At 49.6% G+C, this 13,556-nt stretch overlaps 8 protein-coding genes across 9 annotated transcripts; 5 read left to right on the top strand and 3 right to left on the bottom strand.

Annotated features, from left to right (window-relative positions):
- Positions 1-122: 122 nt before the first annotated feature.
- Positions 123-736, bottom strand: PPTG_02276 (hypothetical protein; the record flags this gene model as incomplete). The annotated part of the gene is made up of 2 exons (XM_008893333.1): positions 123-204; positions 267-736. The coding sequence occupies 2 exons, from the start codon at positions 734-736 to the stop codon at positions 123-125; spliced, it is 552 nt and encodes a 183-aa protein (XP_008891581.1).
- Positions 737-4,093: 3,357 nt separating this feature from the next.
- Positions 4,094-4,634, top strand: PPTG_20905 (hypothetical protein; the record flags this gene model as incomplete). The annotated part of the gene is made up of 2 exons (XM_008894332.1): positions 4,094-4,142; positions 4,435-4,634. 2 exons carry the CDS (start codon positions 4,094-4,096, stop codon positions 4,632-4,634), a joined length of 249 nt encoding a protein of 82 aa, XP_008892580.1.
- Positions 4,635-4,921: 287 nt separating this feature from the next.
- On the top strand, positions 4,922-5,776 carry PPTG_20904 (hypothetical protein; the record flags this gene model as incomplete). Its single annotated transcript, XM_008894331.1, has 2 exons — positions 4,922-5,188; positions 5,504-5,776. The coding sequence occupies 2 exons, from the start codon at positions 4,922-4,924 to the stop codon at positions 5,774-5,776; spliced, it is 540 nt and encodes a 179-aa protein (XP_008892579.1).
- A 502-nt stretch (positions 5,777-6,278) lies between these two features.
- PPTG_02275 lies at positions 6,279-7,449 on the top strand. 2 transcript variants are annotated; one of them, XM_008893331.1, is made up of 3 exons: positions 6,279-6,677; positions 6,754-6,885; positions 6,958-7,449. In XM_008893331.1, the coding sequence occupies exons 1-3, from the start codon at positions 6,309-6,311 to the stop codon at positions 7,096-7,098; spliced, it is 642 nt and encodes a 213-aa protein (XP_008891579.1). In that variant the 5' UTR covers positions 6,279-6,308; the 3' UTR covers positions 7,099-7,449. The 2 variants fall into 2 exon arrangements, with proteins under 2 accessions (XP_008891579.1, XP_008891580.1); XM_008893332.1 differs by having other exon boundaries at positions 6,279-6,885.
- On the bottom strand, positions 7,020-10,765 carry PPTG_02273 (hypothetical protein). Its single transcript, XM_008893329.1, has 2 exons — positions 10,437-10,765; positions 7,020-10,313 (listed from the first exon to the last, which is right to left on the bottom strand). Exons 1-2 carry the CDS (start codon positions 10,494-10,496, stop codon positions 9,513-9,515), a joined length of 861 nt encoding a protein of 286 aa, XP_008891577.1. The 5' UTR covers positions 10,497-10,765; the 3' UTR covers positions 7,020-9,512.
- PPTG_02274 (hypothetical protein) lies at positions 7,473-9,474 on the top strand. Its single transcript, XM_008893330.1, has one exon. It carries the CDS (start codon positions 7,521-7,523, stop codon positions 9,396-9,398), a length of 1,878 nt encoding a protein of 625 aa, XP_008891578.1. The 5' UTR covers positions 7,473-7,520; the 3' UTR covers positions 9,399-9,474.
- PPTG_02272 (hypothetical protein) lies at positions 10,491-11,944 on the top strand. The gene is made up of 2 exons (XM_008893328.1): positions 10,491-11,126; positions 11,189-11,944. Exons 1-2 carry the CDS (start codon positions 10,622-10,624, stop codon positions 11,563-11,565), a joined length of 882 nt encoding a protein of 293 aa, XP_008891576.1. The 5' UTR covers positions 10,491-10,621; the 3' UTR covers positions 11,566-11,944.
- Positions 11,852-13,478, bottom strand: PPTG_02271 (hypothetical protein). Its single transcript, XM_008893327.1, has 2 exons — positions 12,644-13,478; positions 11,852-12,571 (listed from the first exon to the last, which is right to left on the bottom strand). Exons 1-2 carry the CDS (start codon positions 13,396-13,398, stop codon positions 11,992-11,994), a joined length of 1,335 nt encoding a protein of 444 aa, XP_008891575.1. The 5' UTR covers positions 13,399-13,478; the 3' UTR covers positions 11,852-11,991.
- Between the last annotated feature and the right edge of the window lie 78 nt (positions 13,479-13,556).

Raw genomic sequence — 13,556 nt, 5'->3', positions numbered from 1 at the left:
GATAGTTTTCCATCTTGGCTTCAACTTCACTTGCCTGCAGCATGTAACCATCATGCCGTCGCCCCTCTAAAGGCCCATGTAGAGAAACAAACAATCCGTTTGCCATGGTAATGCTCTGGAATTTAATCCCGTGCATCTTCTTGTGGCCGCTGTATGCTTGCTGCTGAAAACGGGTTGGCCGGCAAGTACGACGAAAAGTCCCGTCTATAAATCCAATGCAGTTCGTTAACCGTCTCACTTTGTCGAAAATTGCATCGGCAGAGTACTGCTTGTAGCACCCGATCATCCGGTGATCGAACTCCATTTTATTCTGGATCTTGCTGTAGATCATCCTGGCCGTAGTGTTTACTGCTGACGAAAGCACAGGGGCAGTGTGCATGAATTCGGATCGAAGGTCTTCGTATCGACTGGGATAGGCCAAGCGCCTTAGCAGCAGGCACAATGCTTCCTGCCGTGGAATGGGGCACATCTGCGCTGTGTAGATCGTAGCCGGAAGCCCGAGGGCCTCTTCAAGTACCAGAATTTCTTCGGGATAGAAGCGAAGGCGAAGCTTGCACGTTTCTGCGTCAAGATCAGCTAGGTTAAATGGCTTACGGGCTAGTGCAACGCGATCTTGTAGCGCCCTCGTGCTTATGAACTGGACAAGGTAGCTCATGACGTCATCCATATCCATTCCTAGCGCTAGCAACGCCGCCAAGACGAGCTGGAGTTCGCGGTCCGTGACATCAAGCCGCATTGTTGTGACCCTTCGTTTTGTTATACGCACTACAGTACAAGTGACAATCTATTCCGAGCTTGAAGCTCCAAAATAGTAAAGTTTAAAGCGCAGCCAATTGGAAGAACGCCCTGGAGCAACTCGGGTTATTCCAGTTCCAGGGCAAATTCCAAAAACTAAAGTTCTCTATTAAATGCCGTTTCTTGGGAATATCTGAGGAGTACAAAAGCTACAGACTACTAGATGTATATAACAACAGGTTTCTGCATTCAAGTAATGTCATGTTTGATACACAATATAGTACTAGCCTAGTTACGTGTGCAGATGGAGAAGGCGTAAACACTACTGGTACTAGCACAAAGGTTACCCAAACAGTGGGAGATTCTGTCGTGCAACAAGATAAACCCCAAACCATGGGAAAGTCTAAGAAAAAAAAAGGAGGGATAGTAGAAGCAGTGGGAGAAACTGCTAAATCCTTAAAGTGAACTCGACGTGAGACTAAACGATCAGCACTATTCAGGGATTACATGTGCTTTCAAGCACAAGTGGATAATGTCATTAATGAAGATGGGATTCAGAATAAGATTCCAATTCCGCGAAATATAAAAGAGGCATTAAGAGGTCCATACAATAAACAATGGCGGCAAGCACTGGATCTCGAATACTCTGTAATAGATAATGGCACGTGGAAACTTGTGCAGCTACCACCAGGTAGGAAAGCTCTACCGTGTCATTGGGTACTCGTGGTTAAATACCTTGCAAATGGAGTTGTCAAAAAGTTTAAGGCCCGATTAGAAGCACAAGGAAACCACCAAGCGTTTGGTGTTGATTGTGATGAGGTATATGCACCTGTAGCTCGGTTTGAGTCACTTAGGCTGGTATTAGTTATCGACACTATATTGGACTGTCATTTTCATCAAATGAATGTCCACACAGCATTCCTAAATGGAACTATGGAAGGAAACACAACATTCTATATGAGACAGCCTCCTGGATATCATGTTCCTGGCAAAGAGGCTTTAGTATGCAAACTCCAGAAAGTGAAACAAGCACCCCAAATTTGGTATCAAGTCCTTCATAAGTATCTCAAAAGGTTGGGTTTTGTCCGGTGCAACAAGGAATTTTGCCTCTACATAAAATAAGTGGGAGATGAATGGGTAATCATTGTGGTATATGATGATGACCTAACGATCATGTCAAAAAGTATGCGACTGATCAATAAGGTCAAAGCAGCACTGTCTATGAGATTTAAAATGAAGGATGTTGGAGACGTCCACTACATCCTGAAGTTGGAAATCAAACGGAACAGAGAAGAGAAGACAATGCCCATCTCACAGTATCAGTACATATCAGGACTACTGAAGAAGTATAACATTGAGAACAGCTCAGTAGTAGCGACTCCCCAAGTCACAGGCCTTGAGATCGAGCCTGAAACTAAGATGATGGCTGAACAAATAGCAGCACACAGCTTTGGAATAATAGGGTCGCTACAATATCTAGTGACAGGTACACGACCAGATATTGCAAATGTAGTAAGGGAATTGAACAAATACCTGTCATGCTACAACAACACACATTGGGAAGCAGCAAAGAGAGTACTGAAATACTTGAAAGGGACGTCAAGGTACGGCCTATTCCTTGATGGGAAATCGAGAGACGTGACTTACGAAGTGTACACTGACGCAAGCTTCGCGTGGCAATCAAAAGAACGTAAATCGATCACAGGATATGTGATTAAAATGGCTGGCTGCAGTATTTCTAGGTGTAGTAGCAAACAAGGATGCGTTTCCCTGTCCACAGCAAAAGCGGAACTTATCACACTAAGTGAAGGTGCAAAAGAATGCGAATGGTTGTGGCGCTTGCTATCGGAAATGGGATTTCCTCAAACAAAGCCTGTGCAGGTATGGTGCGATAGCAGATCAGCTATCAGCATTACTAAGAATCCTGGAAACCATAAAGCTAGCAAGCACATTCAGATTAAATTATTGTTTACAAGAGATTTAGTAGAAGAAGGACGTCTAATAGTTGAATACTGCCCGACTACAAGTTGGCAGCAGGCATCCTAACTAAAGCTCTTCCTACAAAACAATTCACAGTACTGAAAGGCAAAACTGAAATAAGAGACCTACTGACAGCGATGAACACTTAGAGGGAGTGTTGGATTGATGGCTGAATTGCCAGAGATACCACCGGCTAGTGGTAAGTGTCCATTGGTCAGATAGGTGGCTCTACCGATAAGGATGGGTGAAGCCACTTTAAGTTGCAAATAAATATCCAATCAGAATAGATATAATCTCCCTACAACAGGCAGCACCGCTCTCGCGATGATGGTCTAGCTAGCAAAGAGAGCTCACTTCTCCTTTTGCCAACAACTGAGCGCATCAGTTTATTGGAGGGCAACAAGAGAATAAATATAAGTACCAGTTTAAATTAAAACTGACTGTTCAACAGCTACAGATGATGCATTGAGTTGCGGTCGCCAGTGATCCAAAGCAGAGATGCAGAGCTTTGTTTTGGTCCAATTAGCCTTTGTTTTGACTGAGGTTTGGGCAATCAACATTCATTTGATTACGACCCATGCAATCATTTTCAGCCAGAGGAAGTAGACAATAATGTCCGCACGAAGCTGGAGCTTATGCCTCTAGTTACGTTCATGAATAGCCGATTGTGTTCGACAGCGTTCTGTTCTAGAATGTAAACGTCATCAGAAACTTGCCATAAAACACGCTGGTGAAACTTTTAGTTACGATTGTCATCAGGGGATGCGAGATAATGTGGACCTTGTCGAAGCACTGACAAAGTGACCAAAATATCTTGATGATAAAGCCTCGGATTTAGATATATGTACGCCAACCTAGTCGGCGCGAGGAGTCATCTCCAAGATAACGACTTACAGCAAACACGAAAGCGGTACGAGGATGGTTGTCGCCACGATTGTAAATACTCTACAAACTGTTACACTGTCACTGCAACTAAAAAATACTTGGGTTTTGTAAAACTTTTTGTTAACCCTTTCGTGGTCAATGGGGGCATTTTGCCCCCTTTGGAGGGGGTATCCTCGAGTGCCACTCGTGTCATCCACGAAAGGGGGCAAAATGGCCCCTTTCATTTTTTTGTGTGTGTGGACAAAGCGGAATCGCCCTTTCTACTGGAACTACATGGATTTGTAGAAGATTTGCTGTAGTACCGTAGTTTATGAAAGGGGGGGGCAAAATGCCCCCTTTGATGGACTAATGACTTGACCTTCTATACTATAATATAGCCAGGTCAAAAGTACCCGTTCGCGAAAGGGTTAATTTGCTACGAGTTGAATTGATACAGCAGCTCAGTCTTGTAATTCGATTCCGCAAGTCTAAACGAGTGCAGCAATTACTCGACATGGGCTTCTCTCGCGAGCTGGCAGACGAGGCATTGCTGAAGAACAAAGGTGACGTGCAAGCTGCTGCCAATTATTGCTTCGAAGCGACCAGCGGTTGATGAGAGGTGGCAAAATAGTAGGCAAAAAATAAGTAGGAACGAAGCACCAACCACCTGGTGCTGTACCCATTTTGGGTAGATGAGAAGTGCCGTCCACTTCGCGCAGGTCTGCGTGACTCGCTGCTGACCACAACCTTTGGTTGACATTTTATCTTGAAGTGTAGTACACTGCCACGAACCGATAAAATATTGTGTATCGTTTCTAATGTATCTGAACTCATGTTGAAGTCTCCCATGTTCAGCCGGAGTCTTGGAAGCCTTGGCACTTCGTCACAATATAGCTCGTAGCGCCCTACGAAAGAACTATCACTTGTCATTTGGCGATATGGCTCGTAAGCGCAAAAGAACGGCAGCAACAACTATACCGTACGCGTACCAGTGCGTCAGTCGCAAGTTGAATCAAGTCTGTGGTCTGGAGTTCCTGCGCAAAGAGCTCCAGTGAACGATTATCGTTCTCCGCCAGGTGGGGCTCATTGGATGGAAAATCGCGGGAGTGCATATCCTCCGCGGCCTCGATCAGGGCGAACCGCTTCCTGAACTCAACTCGATGTTTTTTTTACCGTGCTGCGCTGCTTCTCTGGGTTCGACTGAGAAACGAGATCGGTACAAGACGAACCCCAAATACCCCGACCTCAACAAGACTTTTTTTAATGTACTGGAAACTTTGACAACAGCTTCCAACCCACGTGTCACCGTCGATGGGAGTATTGCGGTGCCATGATAAACTAAATGGCCACGACAATGACGGTTAATACTGCCAACATGTTGGCTCTACACTTTCGTCGGCGACTGCACCAATACGTTAGATTTCGGTACGCGAAGGAAGGGAAGATTCAACTGAGCTACAACAAAACCAAGAAACTTGTTGATAGCTGCTATCATGTCCAAGAAGTTCAGGGGTTTGACACAAATGGCAATCCAACAGCTACTACAAAACGTGGGGTGCTTGGGATAAGTGGCGGACTCCAGAAGAGCGTGAGTTACGTGAGTTGCTCGGTATGGAGCCTTGGCAATGGACAATTCGGGAGAATCTAGGTGACGAAGGTGTACGACATGCTTTCGTGGATGGCGGGTTTTGTGGAGAGACAACCAAAGACAAGAGGAGCTCATCTCTACTCGTTACTACCACAATCGAAATCTTTCATACCATCTCACGTTACACTGAACGCGACGACTTTGTACGGGCTCTTTTGTCGCATTTACGATGATCCGGTGGCGAAAAAATTCGTAAATGGCGATGTGAGACTAGAATGCAGAACTAAAGCAGCTCTTGCTACCTGGACATTAAATCGCCAAGGTATTCTTCGCAAGATTTTCAACGTAACCGAGTTGGAGACCAGAACCCGCAAGTTCGGTAACCAAGTCACGACGGATGGCTATGCAGCTTCGGTACTACTCCAGCGCGAAATGCATACCACAGAACCCACAGACACCAAAACGACTCCAAGGAAAAGGAGGAAGACTAGCGAAAGTCGAGTAACAAATGTTGTGGAGAAAGATACCTTGGATTTGGCACTTGACGAGTTACCAGATGGCTACACTCCAGACATTTTCATTGGGATCGATCCTGGTGTTCGATGTTAGAATGCTGTTTATGGTTGCGTCAACTGGATATCATCCACAGCAACGGCAAGGTCGATAGCGCAAACGTCGCCACAGACGTCGTCGCTTTCGAAAAAAAGATTCGAGGAAGCGCATTGCGAAGAATCAACACGGTCAGTAAATTATCGGTGTCAGCACAGCAGAGTACTATCACTTGGCCAAGTTCAATAAGAAGCGCGTATGGGACCTCTACTTGTGGAAGACAGAACCTGCGTACGCTTTGATTTTGAAGCAAAATGCCAAGTTTTAAAAATTCTCAGCTGACATGACTGCGAGACTAAGATCGTGATTGGAAAGACCATTGCTTAGAAATATGCTGCACTCGAAGGGGGTGGGCTTTTTGTCTGGGCACATGGGGAGCATATCCACTGACACGGCAAGAATCCGATACAAGATAGCGATTAAGTACCACGAGTAGTATGTAGCCAACTTGAATTGATACAACAAATACTACTTTATATTTATTATTTTATAATTGATTAATAATCAATTATAACTGGTCTCAGTTTGCACAATGGCGAAGGCGAAGGAGTCGAGCGACGCACGCGACGTGCCTCTGGAGGAGCGTCTGCGCCAGAAGAAGCAGGGTTTCGCTGTGCAGACGGAGGGTGAGACAGAGCCAAGCGGACCTGCGCGCCGCGCCAACAAGAACCAGCCGCTGGAGCTCAGTTCTAAGCGCGCCGTGGGCCGATTCCGACAGGTGGTGGACGTCAAGAAGAGGCGTGTGCTGGACCCGCGCTTTGAGGCGCAAAGCGGCCGTCTAAACGAGGAGCTGTTCAGTAAAAGCTACGCTTTTTTGGATGAGTATAAGCAGCGCGAGTTGCAGGAGCTGAAGCAGCAACTTAAGAAGAGCAAGAGTTCTGCCAAGAAGGAGGAGCTCAAAGTCAGTATATGGAAGACAGAATGCAGAATGAGTGGAGATATGCTGATATTTGTACTGTATCGTGTTATTGATGCAGCACGAGATCGCTCTGCGGCAGCAGGCGATGACGGAGAAGAAGAAGCAGGAAAAGATTAAGAGCGCACTGACCAAGCGGAAGCGCGAGGAGCGTGAGGCTGTCGCGAGCGGGAAGGGAGCCTTCTACCTCAAGGTTTGTTGCTATTGGAGGTGTGGTTGAGAAAGAGAGGGGAACTGACAGTGTTTCTGTGGTGGATTACTGCAGCGCAAGGACAAGAAGAAGCTGGAACTCCAGGCCAAGTTCCAGGACCTGCAGGAGACCGGAAGGCTGTCCAAATTTATGGCCAAGAAGCGCAAGAAAAACGCCAGCAAAGACCACAGATGGCTGCCCACGCAGCGGAAATAGGTGTATGTTTGCTACTGATTGCAAGCCGTTTCGTCGGTCGTGTTTGGTTGTACGGTGGCGGAGTCTTTTGCTACGCTGGCGGCTTGCAATATGGACATACTAAAATAGACAGTTTTTGCATTTGCTCAAGCGCTGGATTCAACAGTACATGTAGACAAGATCGCGCGTCGGGCGCATGCAGCGAGCGCCGCTATAAGCATTCTTTCCGATTTGCTTGTCAAATTTGGGTTGTCAGTCTTCCTCTATTTTACCCAAATCTGAACGTTCTGCGCTTTTTCCGACCAGCGCGAAAGAAAGTGCGGTCATCGGACTTAATCGCGAACCTTAATACAAAACTCAAGTGAAATCAGTTGCTTGAATTGTACATGTAGTCCGGCCTTCCGACAGCCCTCATTTCATCATCAGGCGAGGCTCTCTTTACCATGGCCTCGCCGGGCACCTGGGACCGAAAGAGCGGCGGCTCTCAATCGAGCGTCGTCACCAGCCGCACCATCCCGACCATGCAGCGCTCTCGCAGCAGCGGCCAGGAAAATGCCGCTCTCTTGGCCAACGGAAGCAGTGACGTCGATAGCCGCGCCGCAGCACGCCGCCTTCGCCGCCAGTACCAGCAGCAACCAATCGCGCAGCTTGAGCACCATTATCACCGCCAACACCAACGGCCGACGCCTTCGCAGCAGGTGCATCACAACTCGCGCGGTTTTTTCGACGGCCCGCCGCGCCTCGTTTCGTCGCATACGTCGTCGTCTGCGGCCGCGGCGTCAGCTTCGCTACGCTCGTCGACGTCCAGATTGCCATCCAAGATGGAGCTCCGACGCAGCGAAGGGAGCGGTAACAAGGCCGCTCTTAGTCGTAGTCATGGAGCGCTGGGAGCCCCGGTGTTCCGCAGCAGCCGGACAGCCAAAGTGAGTGCGAATGCAAGCGCCGGTGGCTTCTCGCCTGGTTCTAGTGGACACAGCATCCATAGTGAGAGCAACAACAGTAGTGGAGGAGGGCAGAGTACGCCGTACGAGCAGTGGAGACGACTGAGAAGGGCACGTACTGCCAGTGGAAACAGTTGTGCCAGTACCAGCAGCACCAGCAGCTTCGCGTCGTACGTGGTGAATCCCAAGACGGGTCGACATGATTTCGGACTGGGTAGTGACGATGAATTAGAGGAGGAAGAGGAGGAAGACTTGGACAGTGTCATGGATGTAGAAGAGGAAGACAGACAGGAAGGACTACCGTCTGTACTGCAGCATATCATCGCGCCGGCGCTGCCTCCGCCACCGTATCCCGTCGACCCGTATCACTTTTACAGCAAGTCCAAACAGACAAACACTGGAGCTGGAACTGCTGCTGCAGAGGTGACATCGACTCTAGCGGCGCTGTTTGCAGACTGCGGCATTGAAGCCATCTTCCATCCACTCAAGTGCAAGTTCAAGTGCCTCAAGTATGTGCACTACAGCCACGTCGAGTTTGTAGTGCGAGTGTATGCACATCAACGCACGCTACTTGTAGAATTCCAGAGACGCAGCGGAAGTGTCCTGCTGTGGGACGGACTATATCGTATTCTTCACCAGAAACTGTCGCCTATTATCGACGCCACTGCCTTGCCGTGCTCGCAAAGTAGCGGCCAAAAACGCGTTGCGAGGGATAATTCTTCAGCTTCAGGTGATCATGTCCACGGATCAAACCAGCACAATCATGCCCATTCTTCGGATCGTGATGGTTTTGGGTCGCAGATTTGGCGAACGTTGTCACTCAAAAAGCCGACGCCCAGCTCCGGCGTCGAGGCGATGAAAATCATGCTTACGTCTCGGTATCTTGATGCAATGCGTGAAGGCTGTGCTGGTCTTGCAGAGCTCACAGAGGACGTTCAGAACTCCTGTCTGGTTGCCCATGCTGACCTGGTGACGCCATTGATTCAAGCCGCTGAAGCTACAGACCTCAGTATGTCACGATGTGCCGTCGGAGCGCTGGCTAACATCGCTCGCGCCGTCCCGCGGTTCCCAGATACTGAATTATCTTTGGCTCGTCGGACAGCACAGCAGCTTCGAATCCAAGCCACGCCCGTGATATTGGCACAGCTTGAGGATGCAAGTGAACGCTCACTGTTTTCGATTGAGCTACTCCGGGAATGTGCCCGAGCACTAGGCGCGTTTTCCAGACTGGTGTCGGAAGTTGACCCGCGGTCTGTTGCGGCCTTCAGTGTAAACGATGAACGCAGTGTACGCGTCCTTCGTCTTCACGCGAAACACCGTGATGCCCAGCTTGCATCTCATTGCCGTGCTGCGTTGGAACAGTTGTGTCTGAGCGTGTAGTAACTGTGTAGCATAGCTAACGAGTAACGAACGATGTTGTCTTTTATCCGTAAAACTGCAGCCTGATGGATGTACATCCTTGTTCAAAGAGTCCAGTGGCTCTAGCTCACACGATTACACTGGTGTGACAGAGTTAAAGTGCTCGCCTAGCGTGTAGTAGTGTAGGTGATAGGTCAGTTGTAGTTTGGGCGCGCTGTCATTAACAAACTCGTCGCCCATCACGAGCACGTCACCATGGGCGGAGAACACCTCAATGGGCGTTTGTAAAGCGCAGGCCAGAGCACGGAGCTCCAGTTGTCCACCCCAGTCGGCAGTATTCGCCAGTCGATCGCAATACGTCACAAACGCGTCTTCCGGATTGGCAGATGATTCATCCACCGCAATAAACGGCAGAAAATCATTCGGGTGTGCCAGCATGTACTCGCTCGTGAGTTTTCTTAGGTACTGGAACCCCGCCACCTCGTCCGCGATAGGCATATTCATCTGCTTCATCTGGTCCGCCACAGCGTGATACATACAGTGTCCGTCGGACGGGATGTCCTTGATCTTGAGGCCTTGTCTGGCCAGCTGGGCCAGGATCATATCGGCCTCGATCTGACGCTCGCTGACAGTGTTCTTGTTGGCCTCTTCGATGCGTTCGCGACGCTCGCGCTCCTGTTGCTTCTTGGCTTCACGCTTGCGCTGAGCTTTGGCCTGGGCCTTGGCCTGCTTGGAGGGTACTGCAGCCTCAGGCTCAGCTGGTGCTGCAGCGGGGGTCTCGGCCTCGTCTTCCTCCGTTTTAAAAGCCTTAAGCTCTGCGTCGTGACGCTCCTTCACGGCGTTTTCCATCGCCAAAACCTGCGCTTCGATGTCCTTCTTGCTCATTCGGTCCTTCTTTGCCTTCTTCTGGAATGCCTTGACGTCATTTTGCAGTGTCTAGGACGGGGAGAATGAGAGTTAGAACACGAGGCGACTTATCCGACGTTTGCAGCGCTAGAGAGAGCTACAGAGGTCGGATTCGGGAGAAAATTGCCTAAGTGAATAGAGAAGAGTTCGTACACGCAGTTCCAGCTTGTGGCGCTGTTTGGTCTGCCCCAACGTCTCATCCTTTGATGCCATCCTTGGTCGCCGTTTGTCTTTTTTGAGCCAAAAAGTCAAAGTAGGGTACGCTTGGGGTACGATACCAAACGTACCCCTTCAGATTCACGATCAGTAATCGGTGATCGTCGATCACTCTTGATGTGATGAGTCGCCATAGGACCATCTTGAGAAGGCCCATACTGCTGTGCGTGGACTTTGATGAGACTATTACTGTACGTGACACGACCTCGCTGCTCTTCCAGCTTTCCTCAAGCTCCGCTTCAACGCAACAGCAACTGGTGACGCAGTATGTCGACGAAGTCGGAGAGTTCATCGGGAGCTATGAGACCAAGTGGCGGCAGCGCGAGCTCATCTCCAGTAGAAGCAGAACTTTCGACGACGCAGGCTTACACGAGTTTCTGGAAGGATACGCTGCAGTGGATCTGCGGTCGGTGCAGCGGGTTGTGGAGTGCCGAGCGTTGGAGGGCATTCGGCACCAGGACCTTGTCAAGGTTGCGAGTAGCGTGCAGGTCCGATCAAATTACGCCGAGACACTAGCACTTGCCGATGACTGGAAAATCATATCTGTCAATTGGAATAAAAAGCTGGTGGAGTCTGTGATAACTCAAGCTGGAGTTGTACATGAACCGACGCAGATCATCGCCAATGGTGCGTGCAGAGTCGAGTGTTGATGTGAACTACGCTGACCGATTGTTGTATTGTTTGGCTAGACATGAAGGCGGATCAGCAGGGAGTGACGACTGGAGAGATCAATGTGAAGGTGCAGTCTCCTATGGATAAAGCGCGGTGGATTGACAACGTACGGTCGATGTATGCAGCGACCAAGCCTACGGTCGTGTATGTTGGTGATAGTGCAACTGATCTGCTGGCACTGCTTGCAGCGGATGTCGGCATTTGGATAGCTGCTGCTAATACTGCAGCGTCTTCTGCAAAGCTGTTGCATCAACTTGTGGAGAATTATGGGATTGATCTGCATCCGTTGATGAACTGTGGCTCTGTTGGTGGCCGTATTCACAACGATAGACCTGTCCTATATACAGTGACCGACTGGGCACAGGTTCAGTCAATCCTTAAAAGTCCGTTCTGAACCGGGATCATGTGCCCACCGGACTGGGGTAGGTGGCCGATACTGGGGCGCGGATTTAATTCGAGTTTGGCCGATGTGCGAGTCAGAAATACGAGTTACTGTAGCGAATCCAGCGATACACTTCGATATCTCTGGAAGTACGTACAGAGATGACCAGAATGTTGGTTGTTGAATACCTAATAAACCAAGATGAAAAGTCCAAAAAGAAGAAGGATCGCACAGGAGCTCAGAAAGGATGGGCTACTAAACGTGCCAACCGCGCTCATTCCTCGTCGGTTGAGCTCACTGTTAAGGTGATGAATGGTTTTCCATTAAAGCAGGTATTCGTGGCGCTAGTTCGTCAATCAATATACTAGTATGTTATTTTGATGGTTTACCGATCGACTTTGGTACCAGTCGCCACAAACGAAGCCAACAACGAGCTCTTTACAATAGGATTTCATCGTGGTAGCTCTGCGTGAGAGTCTTGTGTGGCAGCACGATACAGTTGCGGATAATCACCTCCGGATTGGCCACAACAGACACACCGAAAATTGTAACATCGCGTACTAGCGCGGTCTCTGCCGAGTGCACCTGGATCTGCGATGCATTCGGCGGCTGCCCTTCGACACGAGCCCATTGGCCAATGATCGAGTTCCAACCGATGACGGAAAAGAGCACGCAGGCGTGATCCTTGATGGTCACGCCCTCGAGAATGATCGAGTGGGCAACTCGTACTCCAGGTCCGATGGTTACACCTGCTGCAATCGTCACGTTCGGGCCCAACTTGGCCGTCGGGTGTACATTGGCCGACGAGTCCACCACCACGTTACCTTCAATAATCGGTGATAGTTTCCCTCCCGTAGTGCTTAGAGCGCTGGGGTTTGTAAAGCGGAACCGCTGCATGTACAGCTCCGAGCATGTGATAGCCATGCCCGGTGTCTTGATCTGGCACCAGAAATCGCCGAGTTCGTACAGATAAAGGCAGTGTTGATCAGCCAGCGGCAGTAACACATCTTGTTCGAGTCTACAGTAACCTCGAACATACAACAGTTAACCAAATTGCCACAGAAAAGCAACTCCTAACTGAAAGACGTACCGGAGGTTGTCGAGGTTGCTGAACTCAGGAAAGAGCTTCTTTAGATCATACTGCGTGTTGGCTTCCGAGCTGGACTCGCTGCGAAGTCTCTGTCGACTGAGCTTGTCACCAACGCTGACAATCGTGTCCATGAGTGACACGTCGAAGAGGTAGACGCCGCAGTTGATAATGTCGCTCACGAAGGTCTCAGGCTTTTCAGCCCAGTGGAGAATTTCCTTACTTACGGGGTCTGCCACCAGACAGCCGTATTTCTTGGCCTCATCGTGGAACACACGCTTGCCCAGCACTGTGCAAGATCCCTTGTGCTTCAAATGGAAGTGCATCATCTCGTTAAGAGGGAAGGAACAGCACACGTCGCAGTGCAGCACAAAGAGATGGGCAGGGTCTCCGTCCATAATCTCGTCTCGGAAGAAGCGGATACCGCCGGCTGTGCCTAGCGCCTTCTCTTCGCGCAGGTAGCGGATCTGCACGTTGAAGCGGCGCCAAACCGAGTCGAAGAAGCGCGAGAAGAGGCCCTCGTCGTACGACCCGATCATTAGGATCTCCTTGAGGTTGGGCACGCGCGCGCAGGCCTCTACGTGGAAGTAGAGCATCTCACGGCCTGCCAATTGGAAGAGCGGCTTAGGCAGGTCGAGAGACAGCGGGCGAAAGTGGTTGCCCTGCTGATTGGGTCCGCCGATGAGGATCACAGCCTTGGACGGAGGGAAGAGCGCGTCGTCCGCCCCGCCAGTTGCGGCTGCTCCCGACGACGACATGCTGGGAAGTGCTGCGAGCAAGACGTGAGACGATCGTCTGGTTCTCTTCGACGCTTTGACGAGTAGATCGAGCAGTGGCTACACAACGGTGTAGTTAACATGAATCTAATCGTATAGATATGTAATTTATAGATCTAGTGAGTAAATGCTCACTTGAA

This window comes from Phytophthora parasitica (genome assembly GCF_000247585.1).
Source record: "Phytophthora parasitica INRA-310 unplaced genomic scaffold supercont2.2, whole genome shotgun sequence".
Lineage (NCBI taxonomy): Eukaryota > Oomycota > Peronosporomycetes > Peronosporales > Peronosporaceae > Phytophthora > Phytophthora nicotianae.
This window is presented reverse-complemented; position numbering and strand designations above follow the sequence as displayed.

Coding starts and splice junctions, on each gene's coding strand:
- PPTG_02275 (XM_008893331.1), top strand. CDS start 6,309: ATGGCGAAGGCGAAGGAGTCGAGCGACGCACGCGACGTGCCTCTGGAG. Junction 6,678..6,753: donor CCAAGAAGGAGGAGCTCAAA/GTCAGTATATGG, acceptor TTATTGATGCAG/CACGAGATCGCTCTGCGGCA. Junction 6,886..6,957: donor AGGGAGCCTTCTACCTCAAG/GTTTGTTGCTAT, acceptor GGATTACTGCAG/CGCAAGGACAAGAAGAAGCT.
- PPTG_02274 (XM_008893330.1), top strand. CDS start 7,521: ATGGCCTCGCCGGGCACCTGGGACCGAAAGAGCGGCGGCTCTCAATCG.
- PPTG_02273 (XM_008893329.1), bottom strand. CDS start 10,496: ATGGCATCAAAGGATGAGACGTTGGGGCAGACCAAACAGCGCCACAAG. Junction 10,314..10,436: donor GCCACAAGCTGGAACTGCGT/GTACGAACTCTT, acceptor TCCCCGTCCTAG/ACACTGCAAAATGACGTCAA.
- PPTG_02272 (XM_008893328.1), top strand. CDS start 10,622: ATGAGTCGCCATAGGACCATCTTGAGAAGGCCCATACTGCTGTGCGTG. Junction 11,127..11,188: donor GACGCAGATCATCGCCAATG/GTGCGTGCAGAG, acceptor TTGTTTGGCTAG/ACATGAAGGCGGATCAGCAG.
- PPTG_02271 (XM_008893327.1), bottom strand. CDS start 13,398: ATGTCGTCGTCGGGAGCAGCCGCAACTGGCGGGGCGGACGACGCGCTC. Junction 12,572..12,643: donor AGCAACCTCGACAACCTCCG/GTACGTCTTTCA, acceptor AGGTTACTGTAG/ACTCGAACAAGATGTGTTAC.